This window comes from Gymnoscopelus braueri (genome assembly GCF_963280865.1).
Source record: "Gymnoscopelus braueri genome assembly, chromosome: 23".
Lineage (NCBI taxonomy): Eukaryota > Metazoa > Chordata > Actinopteri > Myctophiformes > Myctophidae > Gymnoscopelus > Gymnoscopelus braueri.
Window position 1 is genome coordinate 39671366 of NC_137625.1, and position 18572 is coordinate 39689937.

General features: G+C 39.8%; 1 protein-coding gene across 1 annotated transcript; it reads left to right on the plus strand.

Annotated features, from left to right (window-relative positions):
- Positions 1 to 5844: 5844 nt before the first annotated feature.
- On the plus strand, positions 5845 to 10700 carry LOC308079152 (uncharacterized protein). The gene is made up of 6 exons (XM_080420531.1): positions 5845 to 5982; positions 6475 to 6588; positions 7473 to 7601; positions 8076 to 8158; positions 8697 to 8897; positions 10021 to 10700. The coding sequence occupies exons 2-5, from the start codon at positions 6537 to 6539 to the stop codon at positions 8877 to 8879; spliced, it is 447 nt and encodes a 148-aa protein (XP_080276657.1). The 5' UTR covers positions 5845 to 5982; positions 6475 to 6536; the 3' UTR covers positions 8880 to 8897; positions 10021 to 10700.
- The last annotated feature ends 7872 nt before the right edge of the window (positions 10701 to 18572 follow it).

Consider the following 18572-nt stretch of genomic DNA (forward strand, 5'->3'; position numbering starts at 1 on the left):
GAAAACCCACCTCTTCAGGAAACACTACCCATCCTCTCTGCCTGGCCTACTTGCTGTTAACTAGTTGTACGAACGCTTGTGTTATTGTTGTACTGTTTTATTGGATCTTGTTTAGTCAATACACTTATTTGTTTTAGCTCCTGCTCATTTGATTTTGCTATTGTTGTCTCATCTGTTTAAGGAAATAGGTAGCTGATATAATGCACTTTTACCTTAGCGCTAGGTATACTCTTGGTTGCTTGTTTTTGCAGAAAATGCACTTAAGACTTCTGGTGATTAGTAGTTTTCGTTCCCTACCTATGTTGAATGCACTTATTGTAAGTCGCTTTGGATAAAAGCGTCTGCTAAATGACTGTAATGTAATGTAATACAGCAAATAGTGAAAATAATCTATCCACAAGCTCACAATACATCACAACACGTGAGCTTGCACAGGGTACCTCCTATCTGTGAAGGTTTTGGGATTCATATTTTCCCCACAGCAGTTTTAATGTGGTTAAATATATTAGGATGTAGTGTACAAATCACCGTTATCACTTTCATTTTCATCATTGTCGGGTTCTCCGTCTTGTTCCTCTATGAGAACTGTTCCCACCTGTAGGCCTACATGGTCAGATACACACAATGAACACAATGCCTCCATAAAGTGAAAGGCCTATTTCAGGGTACCGCCTATCTGTGAAGGTTTTGGGATTCATATTTTCCCCACAGCAGTTTTAATGTGGTTAAATATATTAGGATGTAGTGTACAAATCACCGTTATCACTTTCATCTTCATCATTGTCGGGTTCTCCGTCTTGTTCCTCTGTGAGAACTGTTCCCACCTGTAGGCCTACATGGTCAGATACACACAATGAACACAATGCCTCCATAAAGTGAAAGGCCTATTTCATTCTCACATTTAACTTAGTATTTAAAAGTATTTGAAGTGTGTATCATCTCAGTAGTTCATTCAATGTTGCAGTTGACTGAATCCTATTTTTATGCCCTCGCCCCAACACACACACCCCAGGTACCTGTAGTCTGTCATTCACTCAGTTTCGCTTCTACTATAAAGACTGTCTGGTGGTCTGAAAATATTCATTTTAAAACTAACCCAGCTCGGCCTGACTGATGCCAGGGCGTTTCTTAACATAAATGCTTCCATCATTCTATTATATTTGTGATTTATAAAACCATACTGAACATGAGATCATCCTCAGCGACCATTACAAGTCACCACAATAATGAGTTCCGCTCAACTGCAAATGCACGTTCAGGGTCTGTTTTCTTGCCTAAATTTTTCTCTCTTTTTTCAAAAGTAAACAGTATATTACTTTTCTTGTAGGTGATGGGTAGGTGGCTGATTGAGTTTCCTGATCTTTAGGTTAGGTTATTTATAGACTTTTTAGGATGATTCCAGAGCACTTTGTAATCTGAGCACAGGCACAGCAACACCAAAAGCCTGAGTTAGTTACGTGTGCCACCGATTAACTGTCAGGTACATAAGCAATAGAAGCCACTTGAGGCGTGAATATCCTCCGCTGTCGTTTGAGGCACATGTACCGTCCATTGTAGCGTAGGGATCGCTTTAAGGTGTGTATGGGCACAAGGAAATGGAGAGCAACGTGGCTCAGTATGCTTATTCAGTCAACACACACGGGCACGAGCTCTTATCAAAAGGGAACAGGACTAACACATTTATACCCTCACATGCATTCTATTGAAGACAAGTGTTCTTACTGACTGTCAATAGGTTGTTAAACAGTCTATCTAACCTCAGCACTACTTAAAGGCTCAAATAAAGACTAAAATCTGACCACTGGCTTAACCCATTAAGGCCTGAGGTTCCGATTCTACAAAATGTCTCCTAAATCCTAACAGTTTAAAAAAAAAACGTATGCTATGTCAATGGTTTTCAAACATTTTAATGTCAAGGACCCCAAAATGTACAGTATATGTATTTGACCGCAGACCCCCCATCTCCCCCCAAAATGTGTTGTTCCTGGGACCCCCAGAAGCTAAGATTTCAGTTACAAAAAAATATATATATATATTAAGCCATTAAGACCTGGAATCCATCTCTGTCATTTTTTTGATTCGAGCTAAAAAGCATTATTTTACACCTTGGCTATTCAAAAATGGCAGATATACAAGCTTGTAGATCTGCTATTTTTGAAAAATCGAGAAGATTTGTGCAAATCTTTGAATATATATATATATATATATATATATATATATATATATATATATATATATATATATATATATATATATTCAAAGATGGCTTAATAATATGATACACATGTATCTGCCCTGTTGTGTCAAACCTACTTCTCATTCACCTCTGTCTTGTGTGATTATACAGCATAGGTTACCACACCCTTGGGGAATTATAATGGTATCAGAATGAATTAGTGAAAGTCAAACAGAAGTGGTACTACTCCCACACTGAGGCCAAATATCAGAATGGAGCATTTAATTGTTGTTAATATAGTTTGTGTGTCTATGCATTAAAGTTGCCACTCTTTGATTACTTTGTGAATAATTTCCCATACGTGTTGACCATTTGCTTCCACTTAAATCCAACTACAGCACACAGACACATATACAATATACATAAACAATGAAAAATAATAAACAGCTGAGCCTCATGACAATTGAACTTTACATTTATTTACAGTGTGTGTGTGTGTGTGTGTGTGTGTATGTCGTTAAAGTGGTGTCTCTTTGGTATCCCTGGGCGGCCTGAAGGTCAGGATCTCTGAGTGACCTGCCGGTGTGACCTGCCGGAAAACACAAGCAAATCATTATCCATCATCATTGTAGTCCTCCTTATTCTGTCGGTTTTCAACTCATACAGGACACACAATTATTAGACCCTCCAGAAAAACGCAGGCAAAAATCCCATTTGGGTTCATTTTTAGACTCTCCGAAATTACAGTATTGTGACAAAGGCACATTATATTTATCTGTTTGATCTATGGTTGTTATTATGTCTGATTGATATGTAACATCTGATTTACTTATGCATGTTATTGTATCTGATTGATATAACATGTTGGACACTGAGATATAAGGACATTTCCTATTCACGTGAGAGGTAATGGGGCTGAGTGCTGCGGGTGATTGGAACATTGGAGCCACGCCGACTTTACAAATAGAGGGTGTGGCACGGGGGGAGGGGAGATCAAACAAACAACCTGTGTACTAATGTGAACGGGTCATTCTAACATTAATGACACCCTGGAGGAAGACCCTTGGAATTAAGTCCACATGCTGAGGTCTTCAGCGACAATAATGTTTGTTTGACAAAAGCGAAGCAATACAAAGTAGTTCATCACAAGGCAAGAAGTTCAAGGGGCTGGCACCATAGAGTTAAAAAATAAGGCTGGCACATCTAAAAGCCATGATCTATGAACATAGAGGTATAATATAACTAGAGGGCGGATTGCCCCGCCCCCAGCTATCATTTCAATGAATGTGCTCAGTGGCGTTTTGAAGCACCCGGAAACCTGCCGGAAGTAGAATTATTTAGTTCTACTAAACTGGGAGTCTCATTAAGCACTAAGCTTGTTTAAGATGAGATCCCCATGCACACAAATCATGATTACAGAGACAGACAGATATACATACTACTATACAGAAACTGGGAATAGTGTATAAACTGTATTATTTGTTGTGTGACGTGCTGTGAGCTTGTAGAATGGGGACCTGTAGAATAGCCTAAGTATGATGTTGGGTTTAAGTGGTTAAACTGATATTTATGCTATATTAATTAACTAATATTTTGGGGATCCCCTGGAACCACACAGTGAGAACCAGAGCTGTAGGAGCTACAGCAGAGGGGGAGGACATGGGTGGGGCTATAGGACCCCACCAGCCTCTCACTGAGTAGTAGATAAAACAGACTTTCTTAAATGAATGGAGTGGAATGTTCTTTTAATGCAGGGGTCTTCAACGTGTTTTAGTCCAATGACCCTGCTGAAAAAAACAGCACAAACCAGCTTATGATGGTTGCTGGTTTTAGATGGTTTTAGCTGGTATTAGCTGGTCTTGGCTGGTCTTAAGCTGGTTTAGATGGCATACCAGGCTGGACAAGCTGGTCAGGCTGGTCAGGCTGGTTTGCCAGTGTAGTTGGTTAGCTGGTCACTAAGCTGGATTCTGCTGGTCTTTGCTGGTCAGCCAGCTGGCTGGCTGGACTGACCAGCAAAGCCAAGCTGGTAGCTGGTCTTTGCTGGTCAAATGGGTGGACTGCCCAGCAAAGACCAGCTTACCAGCTAGACTTAGCTGGTCAGATGGCTGGACACTGGACAGACCAGCAAAGACCAGCTTAGCAGCTGGTCAAGTTTGGTTAGATCAGTGGTTCTCAACATGTGGATCGGGACTCCCAGGGGGGTCCCCACGTGATTTGGGGGTGGTCCCCAGAAGACAGTGAAGTGACAATTTAAGGACCTTTAAGACCTTTTTAGTACCTAAAAAAACCCCACCATTACTGCATCAAAAGTAATCAACAAACTATACTATAAAAAATGTCAAACATTGGCCAAATTGTCTAACAATAATAATAATATAAGAAAACATTTTGAAAATAGCAGATCTACAAGCTCACAACACCTTCCTTGCGAGGCGTTGTGAGCTTGAAGATCTGCTATTTTCACAATAGAGTCAAACTAAATGTAATGCATCAACTCCTACATTCTAAGTGCTTTAAGGGTGGGGGGTCCCCAGTTCAAATATGATTATTTTGGGACGTCGCGGCCTGAAAGGGTTGAGGACCACTGGGTTAGATCACGTGTGTGTTTCCCAAAACAGTGGATCGGGGCCCATTTGTGGGTCATGTACAGATCACGAGGAAAGATCCCTTTTTTTGTTTCCTACAAAAATATATTACTATATTATTTCAAAACATTTCCCACCCAAAAATCTAAAATCTTCATCAATAAAAAAACGAATAAATACAAAATCTAAGAAATTCCATCAATTAATAAAACAAAGCATGCAGTGAAAATAGCAGATCTACAAGCGTTGTGAGCTTGCAGATCTGCTATTTTAACTAGTTTGGATCCCGGGGAGACATCATGCCTGCCATTAGACTGTGAAGATTTTCTTCTGTTACAATTGCCCCCCCCCCCAGTATATACAGTATATTTTATTGTATTGTATTGTATTGTATTGTATTGTATTGTATTGTATTGAATTGTATTTTACTTTACATTTCTTGTCCTTTTCTTGTGATGTGACATAAATAATATATTTAATAATAATAATAATAACAATAACAATAACAATAACAATAACAATAACAATAACAATAACAATAATAATAATAACAATAACAACATTCATCCAAACTTATTTACTTAATTTTGCAATTGGCAAATAATATGCTAGTTTGATTCTAAATAACACTTTTTTTTGCAATGGTTACCAAAATGAACAGATCTACAGATCTACATCTTGTCGCAATTTGACGTGTTGTGAGCTTGTACATCTGTTTTTACAGATGAGCAGTGTTGCCATATCTGCTTATTATAAGTGACATTGGGCTTGTTTTTCTGTAAAGTTGCTTGTAAATATAATAGTGAAATATTTCACTTATTATTTTTGAAAATAGCAGATCTACAAGCTCACAATGTATTGCAAATGCGACGCACTGTGAGCTTGTAGATCGGCTATTTTCAAATAGGTTTAAAGTGCAAATGTCGCTTCTTTTGGGCTTAATTGTTTTCACAGACCTGGCTGCTTATTTCTCTCACAAAATCTGGCAACACTGTCTCAGCAGGCTCGCGACCCTTGAACTCTATGCTCACGACCGCTCGCGATGCGCGGGGAGAATGAATGTCTGAGTCGAGCTGCCTGCAGGCTGCAGCTCTCACACAATTGCAGCTCTCACTTCAATAGAAAGTTAGATAAATTGCGTTGCTTTGGATTCATCAAAAATAATTATAAACCGGCTTCAGAGAAGATAAAAGAAAGAAGAAGAAGCGGCGGACATTTTAGGTGAGTGTTGACACACAGAAATACTATTTATGTAGGCGTTTTAGCCTACTATTACTGTATTGATAATTAAGTGCGTAGGCTGCTCACAAGTGACTCATGTCATGACCCAACTCTACACATTGTTTAGTTATTTAATTTGTCTTCATACAGGGATTATGACAATAATTACAATAAATTATAGTGGGAATATACAATATGATTTATAATATAGGCCACTACTGCTTGCCTGTGTGCCGCTCAAAACTAAATTCAGAATATGACGTCTGTGAGTGTGTGTGTGTGTGTGTGTGTGTGTGTGTGTGTGTGTGTGTGTGTGTGTGTGTGGACACACGCTTTCAGTGATGAAGCTACAGAGTGTTTTAATATCCCGTGAACTCTGAACATTAATGATTCCCTTGTCTGTCTGTCTGTCTGTCTGTCTGTCTGTGTGTGTGTGTGTGTGTGTGTGTGTGTGTGTGTGTGTGTTATTATTACACATTTCTTTGGCTGCAGTGGCCAAAATGAATGGTTTGCAGCCCTACTAAAAGAGAAAAAGGAACCCAGAGAGAACCATTATGTGTTATGCCCCCCCCCCCCCTCCCACAAAGAGAAGAAAACAGTTTGAAGGTAAAGTGATATTGTTTTGTTAAATGTTAAAGTAATCATTGCTTGTTCAGTAACAGGGGTCTCCCAGACTCTCCACCTCTTTAGTAAGCCGAAAATGCATTTCCAGGAATACCAAATTTAACCAATCAGAACTCATACAGGATACAGGATAAATAAGTTACAATTGGAAGTGATGACACAAAGAAGTGGGCATACAAAATTTGAACCCATTTAGACCAGGAACGCATCTGTGTAATTGTTTTGATTTCTTTGGCTAGACCTTTGGCTTCAAAAATAGCAGATCTACAAGCTCATAGCGCGACACCGAGTGGCGCGCTATGAGCATGTAGATCTGCTATTTTTGAAAATCTTTGAATATATATGTTTTAAAGTGAACATTTGTACCTCAAATCTTTTTCCTTTTATGTTCAAAAAACTTTTAGGATTTAGAGAGCATTTTTAGAATCGGCCCCAGGTCTTAATGGGTTAAAGCTGCACTATGTAACTTTCCTCTTCTACCCCGGATTTGAACCCGGTTTCCTGAGCAAGTGCTGTAACCTTTTACCATTGAGCTAATAGAGCCTGCCTGCTTGCTCAGGTGATACATTGAATCTTGACCATCAGATCAAAATTCATGTCAGATCCTGTGTCTAGGTGAGACATGACCTTTGACACTATCTAAATGTCTCAATAGAAGAGCAGGGAGACTAAATACAACCACCCCAATTATATAAGTTATATTGTATTATTTGTATTAACATACTCTAACATACAGATTGTATAAGTTATATTGTATTAATATACTCTACGATACAGGTTGCATAAAATTACATTTTATTCCACTTTAACTTTCTAACAAAAAACATCTTGTTTTATCCAAAATATATTACTTGCACTACCTTTAGACTCTGACTCGTCTGAATACGGTGGAGATGCTGTTGTTCCCCAAGCTATCCACGACGAAATGTCAAGTACAGTCATACCCAGAAGAAGGCCAAAGAGTTGGAGCTGGACCTACAGCATCTTAAAACTAAGTAAGCAATGACTAATGTTAACGAAACAGTTGCATGAGTTTGCTCTTCTCTTTTTGTATATATCGATATGTTGGTTATTTGTTCTCATGTTCTTTTTTACTTAGATATTGACCACAAATGTTAAAAAACATTATATAGAAAGCATGTTAAATGGAGTGGACAGATGCTAGGCTCATTATTAAACTGGTATCCTACTAAGGCATACATCAATTCAGTTTTTATTTTTTATTTTTCCGTACCCTGTTCATGCTTTAAGATGCAACAAATTAGAGATTGCAAAACAGAAACTGGAGGAAGGGCCCCAATATAGCTCTGCAGCAAAGCCTGACATCCCTGCTGCAGATAAGCAAACCAGTGACAGCATAGGTGTGTTTAGACAGTGATACTGTTCTACGGAAAATGGTGACAATGTGTACAATATAAGTACTGTGATACTGCCAAAAGGAGCTTAAATATGATTCTCTACATTTTCAGTTGCAACTTCCTCCGTTTCCTCTTCCCCCGAGTCAGACGATTTGGCATCGACACCTGGGATGTTTGACGGCAACGGTGACAAGGTATTGAAGAAACATACTGTGTAGGACAGTGGTTCTTAAAAGTGGGGTTCCACAGTGTCCCCAGCTAAATAAGAAACAGTTATCATTTCAAAAATAGGCAACGTGTCATGATGCATCGTGAGCTTGTAGATCAGCTATGTTTTGCTATTTTTGAACTATTTTTGAACAGTTTTGCCTATGGCATGAACAAAATAGGGATGCCGGGTGGAAAAGGTTAATTTCACTACTATTTTACCAGCTAGAATGTAATCCAATGACAATGTACTGTATAAGAATTACTTCAACTCTCCCCACCTACAGTATAGACAGTTGTAGAATTCTGTACTAAATGTAATCCAACAATTAACATCTTCTCTATTGGAGGTCCATGGCACCAACTCTTTTCTAAATGGGTCCACATTTGGGGGTCCTTGAAAATGTAATTTCTTTACAGTAAATTCTGTTTGAAGTGGGCCTGCTTTTGTCAAAAATGAGTCTGAAATGTCATGGTAAAATGTTTTTTAATTTCTAAAACATGTGTTGTTTTCTTCTGTTTCAGGTCCACATTGGCTCTGGTGTGTGGCTCGAAAAGGAGATCTGGAAGATGGTGGCAGCAAACACCAAGGACTCCCTGTTCATGAAGGAGCTTGCTGTTGCCATTTGGGGGACAACAACCCTGAAGACCATGCAGGAGCCTTACAAAGAATGCCCCACTAGCAAGGGGGAGGCCAAACCCCCCTGACCGCAGGACTCAGAAGAGGTATGTTTACTGAGGGGTGGGGGGGTTCATTATGACTTGATCTCATAATTCAATCTGCTCTGTGCATGACTGTAGTTCTCTTTTCCAGAAGGTGGAATTCCCGTTAGCGTTACCTGTTCAGTTTTTCATACCTTCATTTGGTTGTCTCAGCAGCATACTGTTTCAACCAGAAACACATATGGAGATGTTGGTTGTAGCCAATCAAATGAAGCTATGAAAAACTGATCGGGAAACGGGAATGTCACCTTCTGGAAAAGAGATTATATTAAGCTTATTAATCAATCATAAAAGAAAATACTCTATTGTAATAAAATCGATTTTATGGCTGAAAGAAATGCCGATCTACAAGCTTGCAACTCGTTGGACGTGTTGTGAGCTTGTAGATCAAAAAAGTAATCAATAGAATAATCGCAAGTAGAATAATTGGTAGTGGCAGCCCTACATGCATGTTTGGCAGGGGTAGCTTTTTCCCCCAAATTGTTGTTGTCCATTGTAGCCATCTGACTTATTGCCTGCCCACTGTCCACCCACCTTTTTCATTCAAATGCATGTTTTCTAACTGAACTGAAACACGGGGTTAAAAAAACACTTCACCCCATTTTCAACTCATCTTCATATAATTGGTCCTCACTAATACACATTTTAAGATGGCACCATTTATGTCTACTCACTCTGTGTTTCGTTGATAGGTCGTGGACAGTTTAGAAACCTGCCTACCTTTGACATCATCGGTAGGCAGGTTTGGTCATTTAGAACAACTTTATTTGTTCATTATTAATGCAAGAACAATGGCTTCTACTTCTGCATGCAAACTTTCCAGGTAGAGACACACTGTAGTTTCTATTAGCTTGGAATCTCCATTGGTGATGTCACTGGTAGGCAGGTTTCTGAACTGTCCACATTCCACCAATGAGTGGCAGAACGAGTAGACAGAAATGGTGCCATTGTATAATGAACATTAGCGAGGATCAGTTAGTTATATGAAGATAAGGTTGAAAATGGGTGAAGTTTAAGTTACTTTAAGTTTTTCTCAAAACATCACAATTCATTTAACTCACCCCATGCAGTATATTGCTAATTATATTTGTTTTATTGTTGGGGGTTCTTGTTTGTTTTCTTTCAGACTGTTTCCATTGGTGGCTGCAGGGGCAGAACATTCTCACAAAGAGGAAGGCCATGGACCATGGCCAGGACATCAATAGAAAGGACAAGAAATTGTGTGTCTGTGTAGGGGGGGGTTGATATGGGGGTAATGCTTTATAGCGCCACCAGCAGGCCGATTTTTGCAAGACACATTTTTGGCTGCAACTTTACAGATGTTTTCCAAACATCACACACATCGGTATACAGTATCTCCATAGTCATGTAATCAAGACGGATCTGTCCGATTTTTCATATTCTCTCACTCTTTTCCAGTCATTTGAACACTGTGTTGTGTTAGTGTGTTCCTCAGGTTGAAGTTCATGTATTTATGTGTTTATTTATACATTTATTTGTTATTTAAATGTTGTTTTTGAGGGTTTTTTATAAGTGTTTAATAAATTATTGTTATGTATGAAATTGATACATGATTATTTATGACTTTGTGGATTTTGCTCACTTTTATATAGGCTACTGTAGGCTACTGTTTTTTAAATATACCACGTGCTGTGGGCACCTGGCTGAAATTCACCATGATCATGCATCCTCTCCAGCAAAGTTGGTCACTGCATATCCAGAATACACCTGAATACACATAAATACCAGATAGCAGCTTAAACCAGCTTAAACCAGCTACCAGCTAAACCATCATAAATACCAGCTACCAGCTTAAACCAGCTAAACCATCATAAATACCAGCTACCAGCTTAAACCAGCTAAACCATCAAAAATACCAGCTACCAGCTTAAACCAGCTAAACCATCAAAAATACCAGCTAACAGCTTAAACCAGCTAAACCATCATAAATACCAGCTACCAGCTTAAACCAGCTAAACCATCAAAAATACCAGCTACCAGCTTAAACCAGCTACCAGTTTAAACCAGCAAAACCTACCACCTTAAGCTGGTCAACCACCAAGACCAGCTTAAGGTGTGTTTTGGACGTCCAAAACACACCTTAAGGTGGTCAACCACCAAGACCAGCTAAAACCAGCTGGTCCAGCTTAGGCTGGTCTAAGCTGTTTTTTTCAGCAGGGGACCCCTTAGCTCAGAGAGAGGGATGAAGCAGGGACCTCATAAAATGATGTTGCAGATTAAACATTTTCATAGATTTCATAGATAGCTTGATAGACTTGTTTGACAGCACTGATCAGTGTTTTGCATCAGTGTTTCAGACAGCCCTCTACTTGTGTACCACTACCTTTGGCTCGGTACTTGGTATGCTCTTTTTTCGCTCTACAAAACCTCTTTGCCAAAAATAGCCGATCTACAGGCTCACAGTGCAAAGCAGTGCGGCACGTTGTGAGCTTGTACTGTACGTCTAAGATTGGCTATTCTCAGCAAATGTTCCCACCAGAATATTGCTCTTTGATTTAAGCATCTCACAACAGTATGCCTAATTCAGTAGGATGCATTATGCTATTAATATTGCTATATTGTCCTATTATTTTTCAGTGTTGTTGTTTTTGTATCCACATATTAGGCCTCATTCCTGCCTGGCCCCTGTTATTATTAGTTTACATGTATTGTGATTCATTTTTATTCTGCTATTGTGCCCTATACATTTTCTCAGATTTCATCCATGTATCTGGCCTGATTTTCCTTGGCTCCTATTTCCATGTATTGTGATTTGTGATGTTTGCGAACGCGGAAGGAGGCGCGGCGCCTCCACCCAAGTGGAGCCTACTATGAAACTCTGCTCGGCTTGTGTGTCCGTCTGACTGTGTGCAGTGCACTGCCTGGGTGCGGCCGACAGAGTGCGCCAGAGTGCAGCTACAGTCAAAACACACACACACACACACACACACACACACACACACACACACACACACACACACACACACACACACACACACACACACACACACACACACACACACACACGTCCGTAAATACACAATATTTTCGAGCTGCGTTCGCTTCCAGCGTTCGCGCGTCTTACTTGTATATTATACCTCTATGGTCAGACCTCATTAAAGTCAGCTGCGTTGCAAAAACACCATCAAAAAAGACGTCTGTATGACGTTTATACAACGTCCAAGAAGAGGTAGAAAAAAAAGACGCTGATGGGATTACTGAAAATGAATTAAGAAATTATGCTTCCCCTCCCTCTAAATCAATATGATTTCTATTAACTACCATAAAGAACATGATATAAAGCAGGCTAAAATAATTATGTCAACAAGGCAGGGACATTAGCTGTTATTATTATTATCAAACATTGATAAACTACATAAACACACTGATGTAAATACATTTGTCTACAAAAGGCCTGTTGAAGACCCCTAACGTAAAACATTTTTTAAATCTGAAATACATTTTACACCCATATCCTCAGACAGATGTAGTGTCTGCTGATGGACACTAGATGGCGTCCAAACAGCAGTTTTTAGTCTTTTTAGTCTTTTTAATTAAGGGAACATCTTTATGTATCAGCTAACAGTATGGAAACTGTATAAGGCTATAAATGTGATTTGCAATCAAACTGTACAATTTATTCAGTTAAATACAAAAATGTACCAGTCTGGTATTCACAAAATAATATATTTAGAGATTAAGCATCATTAGAATAATCTCATTGTGTTTATATACAAATTGTAAATTATCAATACAAATAATCAGTTTTCTTCCCCTACATATTCATAACCACACAGGGAAATATGTTTGTCACAGTCAAGTCCTGACAGGAGTACTGTATATCTGTGCTGTCGGGCAGAAACCAGAAATGTCCAAAATATAAACTTTTCAGGAAAAAAAAAAGAAAAAAAAGTTTTAAGAACACAATACTGCCTCATTAAAGTTGGTGGTGACTTTATGCATTGTAGTCAGATACTTGAACGTGTCCTTCCTTATATTATCATCACTTTACCCAAATACAGCTCAAGTGGAGTTAGGAGGTTTTTGACCATTCATGTTTTTCCGTCTGACTTTGTCATTCTAATCAATGATGGAAAAAACAGCAGATAGGTGGTTTGACATTGACCGACAGTTTGAGGATACAATGGACTTAGGAGGTTTAGTCTTTAAGCAGTTTTTAATACTTTTCAATGGTTCAATATTTGTAAAACCCACACTCAGACATAAAGGGTGTTCAATAGCACTGATTTATGAAGAAAAAAAATAAATAATTCTGACCGATAGCGACATATGGTATGTCTGAATGGTACTGCATTATAAAATACAACATATTAATACAAATGGCTTACAAGGCCACTGTGGGCTGATGGCTAGATAATGATTCTATGGCGACAGCCCAGAACAGAAATCTCACGAGTTAAATTCCCAAGACAGCTAGTTTATCTATCCTGGCAATGTTTCTTTGACACAGTACCTCTAGTACAGGGGTGGGCAACTTTGTAGATGGTGAGGGCCACAACATTTCCTCAATCACTCTGGCCACCCCCCCCCCCCCCCCCCCCCCCCCCCCGTTGGCAAAACGGTCCGGGGGCGGTGCGCCGGTTCGGACCAAAATGCCAGGGCTGAATTTTGGTCCCAGCCCGCCCCTGTTTATCGGCACTCTCGCCAGTAGTACCCCATTACTCAAAAAGCCCATAATAGTCACATATGTGATAAATAAGGGATATTAACTATTATTATTTGTTATAACTTTGTTTTTATTTAGCATTTAGTAATGCTTCTAGCTTACTACAGCTGTACTGCTAAACAAAACTTCACATTCTTGAGTATGCCTTTCAGAGTATTGCTGTAACCTTGGCTTAAAAATATCCAAAAATGAACACTAGAATTATAGTTAATAAGGCTTCTATTAAAATAAACGAGAGCGCGCTCTACTGGTGGACTGTTGTAATTAAAATGGTTCATGGAAAGTTGCATGTTTGGAACAGTTGAAGGCAATAGTTCACCATTTCGGATATGTTTAGATTACTTTGTTTTTCTTTGTGATTTAAGATTTTTTATTTATTTTATTTATTTTTTTGGTCTGGGGCCGCATTGAGTGACGGTGTGGGCCGCCAGTTGCCCATCCCTGCTCTAGTACAACTGGTTTTATATCCTACCAGTACCAGGACCTCTAGTACTGCTGGTTTTATGTCCTACCAGGACCTCATGTACTGCTGACTTTATATCCTTCCAGGACCTCTAGTACTGCTGGCACTGACAGATCTAACCTGTCAGTGATTACACCAGGAGAATACCAGGTTAATCACTTAAACCCTCGATATACACAGTAAAACAGACCTGAGTTGCAACTGTACTTGTGTGCTGTCGTTTCCTTTTACACCAAATCTCTTTGTCAGAAATAGCTGATCTCCAAGCTCACACGCGTCGCATTTTGACGCGTCATGAGCTTGGACATCAGCTATTTCTGGTGAACGTTCCCCCCAGAACAGCTAAATTTGGGGTTCAAGTGCTGAGTGGTCCGGTACTACGCTGTGCTCCTGGGCGATGGCGAGAGAGAGAGAGAATGGGGGAGTTATTAAAAGTTGAAAAGCTACGTTATAACTTTCTTCCACATAGAATGACTATGGCCCCTTTAACTATGTTGAAGAAATTTATAACGTATGACGAATGGCTGCATGAAGGAATGAAGGAATGAATGAATGAATGCATAATGAATGAATCATTTTATTTTCGTGTCTGGCTGCCCCAACCAGTGGTGCAAAAAGTATTTACATATTTTACTCAAGTAAAAGTATCAATACAGCAATGTAGAAATACTCTGTTACAACTAAAAGTCTGGAATTAAAATTTACATTTAAATTTGGTATCAAAATGTACTTAAAGTACCAAAAGTAGAAAGTACTCATTATGCAGAATGTCCCTTTTCAAATGTATAAAAATCTTTTGAAAATAGCCGATCTACAAGCTCACAATGCGTCGCATGGACACATTGTGAGCTTGTAGATCGGCTATTTTCAAATGGCCGAAATGTATATACAGTAGGGCTGAAGTGGGTAATGTATGTTTTGTAATAATAATCAAAATCTACAAAGTAACTAACTAAAGTTTTTGGATAAATGTAGTGGAGTAAAAGTACAATATTTGGATCCGAGATGTAGTGGAGTAGAAGTAAAAGTATTGGAAATTGGAATTACTCAAGTAAAGTACAAATAACTCAAAATTGTACTTAAGTACAGTACTTAAGTAAATGTACAGTTACTTTCCACCACTGACTGGCCTCAACACAGCCCATCCCTTAAGGGATTATTCAGACACATTTTAAGGAACTCATTAGAGTAGACAGTAAACTTAAATTCCTAATCCAAACCAGATTAGGCTAGAAGGGACTAATCTAGACTAAATTGGACTAAACTAAAACTAAAATAAATTGGAGGAAAAATGTGAACTAAAATGTCTACTAAAACTATCTTAAATTAAACTATGAAACTAGTCCATGCTAACCTGTTAGCAGTCGATACAGCCAGTCTTGCGTCCCAGAGGTAATGAAGGTAATGAAGGTAATTCACATCTATTGGAAACTCACAACGAGAGAGAGAGAGAGAGAGAGAGAGAGAGAGAGAGAGAGAGAGAGAGAGAGAGAGAGAGAGAGATACAGAGAGAGAGACAATGAGACAGAAAGAGACAGAAAAAGAGATAGAAAGAGAGAGAGATACAGAGAGACACTCACAGAGAGAGAGGGAGTTGATTATGCAACCTTGTTGCACTCTCAGAATACAGTAGTGGATGGAAATACACAGTTTTTGGAAATAATGCAAATATGCACACCATTTGGATGGAAACTTAACCACCGTGAAGTGATGAGGGTTACGGACGATGCCTGTTGGTGTGCGTGTGCGTGTGCGTGTGTGTGTGTGTGTGTTCTCACCTGCTCCTTTGGGCCAGTGTATGTGCTCAGAGTGTGAGTGTGTGGGTGGACACCAGGAGGGCATGAGGAGCAGCAGAGAGGAGGCGCAGGAGGAGTAGACGTCTCTCTGTGTGAGAGAGGAGCGCTCCCTCACACCCAGATGCTCACATGGGATCAGATATCTATATATGCATATAAAGCAGAGTAACTTACAAAGTGTAAGATCAGAGTAATGACATAAACACTAGTCTACAAAGAACAGGGTAAATGGTCACGTAAATAGTGTAAAGAAACACAATTAAGTGCTAAAAAGTAACCAGGATACCAGGTAAACATCGAAACTAGCATCTGTCTTAAAACAACATGCTATCTAAATAATTTTCTTAACATTTGTGGTCAAGCAATTAGTACAGTATATTAGTACAGTATATCATCATATACTGTACTAATATATGTTATGTATGTTGTTTACATATATGTTATGTAAACAACATACATAACATATATGAATGAGTAAGCAACATACATCTGCATAGTATAATCAGGATCTATCAGCATGCAAAAAGAAGTGATATGGTGAGTTGTGTTGTCAGACTGCAGTGGAACATGGGGAGTGAGTCTGCAGTCCTGACTGAGCAAGGGAAGGTCATTCCACAGTTTGGGAGCCAGGAGGAAGAAGAATCTAGCTTTCTGTGTTACCTGATCCAACGGTGAATTCACACCAGCAGCAGTATTCTGAGAAAGTGGTGAGGTTCAATGTATTGTCTATGTTGAGTAGCAGGAGGCAGAGCCAACAAAATGGGAAGCATCAAAGTTGAGAAAAGTTTAACTTTGCCGCTGCTGTGTAGTGAGACGGAGCGTCAGCTAACCAGAAGTGTGCTTTGCTCTGAAATAGACGTGGACTGGGCTTGTACACTCGACACCACATAAACAGACTTCTGTATGGAACAGGCAAATATTGATAACGTTTTAAACTAGCATTTTTAGATTCCTAAAATGAATGGTTGCCAGAGCAACGTAACAAACAAGCTGCCAGAGATGAGCATTGAGTGTCTGTGCTCCTCCTCCCTGCCTGCAAGGAGCTGAGTCAGGAAGGGTGTTCATACAGAGATGTTACACTGACCTGAGGATGAGTTGAAGAATGATGTCTTCACAGAACAGACCAATCAGTCCTGAATAGAGACAGAGACACTGTACCCAGCTGCGAGCACTGCGAGTCGATCCTCCATACATCTTTCCTTACTCTTTCCTCCTCTGCTGGCATGGGAGCTCCCGGTATCAATGGTAATGACCGACCAGCCCCATTCTCCCGACTGCCATCTTCTCACTCACCCTTGGTAGCCCGGCCCCCATACAGATGCTTGTTGGTAACATGTTCATCCTGGTTGATATTTAGTACTGCACATAGCATTCTGGTGTCCAGCATTCACAGCTGTAAAGGAGAACGGACTCAGGACTGAGAAGAAGCTGAGCTTGATATGGTGGGGGGGCTGTGACACCCCAACAAAACATTGTGTACCGTATTTATTTATTTATTTGGGCAATAAAAGTATATAGGAGTCCTATATACTTTTATTGGGAAAAGCAGCCTCCAACGGGTTTGGGTACGTGGTTCATAGTCACCATTGCGTTATCGTGGTATTCCTATTCTTGCTATTATGTTGCAAATGATTGTGTGTGTGCGGGCGAAATAACATTGACAGCTATGGCAGGTGACGAAAGCTTGCCACACCTATGCCAGGCTAACAACGGTTGCTAAGCTGGCATTGGACAATCGCTTTTGGGGTGGGGTTTAGCGAAGGGTCCATTATGAATTATGAATTCCACTTAATAAACTTACAATATCACTGGTGTTCACCGTCTTAGGCTACGGGGTTGGGAAAAGCCATCTAAAACTTAAAATGCAATCAAAAATCCATAATTCAAGTTGCACAAAGACATGTCTTTTCAACAGACGTCTCTACCCACTGGGCACACAATACAACAACGCCCAAACGCCGTGCATACGCCGTCCATAAGACGTCCGAGTCAGACGTGTGTCGACGTTGTTTCAACGTATTTTTTGCAAAACAGCTGCTGACTGAGGTCTGACTCGGACGTCGTATGGACGGCGTATGCATGGCGTATGCACGGCGTATGCACGGCGTATGGGCGTTGTATTGTGGATGGGCGTTGTATTGTGTGTGCCCAGTGGGTAAAGAGATATCTGTTGAAAAGACACGTCTTTTACAACGTCGATACGACGTCGTCGTAAAACGCTGATAGGATGGATTACTGACAATGAATTACGAAATGGTAGAATCCCCCCCACCCCCTCGATGCAGGGTCATTAAAATGAGTCCATATACAAACACATGTGTTGAATTAACTGTGGAAAAACTTGAAGAACAAGGCACTGGATTAAGTAAGCTTGAAATGTTAGCCTGGTCCCTACCAGGCTAACTTCACAGCTAAATTTCCATGGTAACTAAGGTAGGATTGCGTACATTTTCTTTCGTGAAATCGAGTCATGGATAAACTTATCCAGGGTGCTCTGGCTAAACTAATCTGGCAAGATAATTCAGCTTTCATGAAACCAATTCATCGCTAATCCTGGCTAAATTAAGCCAGGATAGGTGTTAAATCCAGGCTTAACCCCCAATTCTGCTTTCGTGAAATAGGCCCGTGTCCCTCCCCATTTTGGGCACGTTGTTATGGGTAAAGATTTTCATACACACATTTTTTTTTAAATAGATCTGCCGACACAAGCTCGCACTGCGTCGCACATTGTG

Excerpts from the sequence above, each read along its gene's own strand:
- LOC308079152 (XM_080420531.1), top strand. The coding sequence starts at position 6,537 with ATGTGTTATGCCCCCCCCCCCCCTCCCACAAAGAGAAGAAAACAGTTT. Across the intron at positions 7,602-8,075 it reads CTACAGCATCTTAAAACTAA|TTGCAACTTCCTCCGTTTCC; the intron begins GTAAGCAATGAC and ends CTACATTTTCAG. Across the intron at positions 8,159-8,696 it reads TTGACGGCAACGGTGACAAG|GTCCACATTGGCTCTGGTGT; the intron begins GTATTGAAGAAA and ends CTTCTGTTTCAG.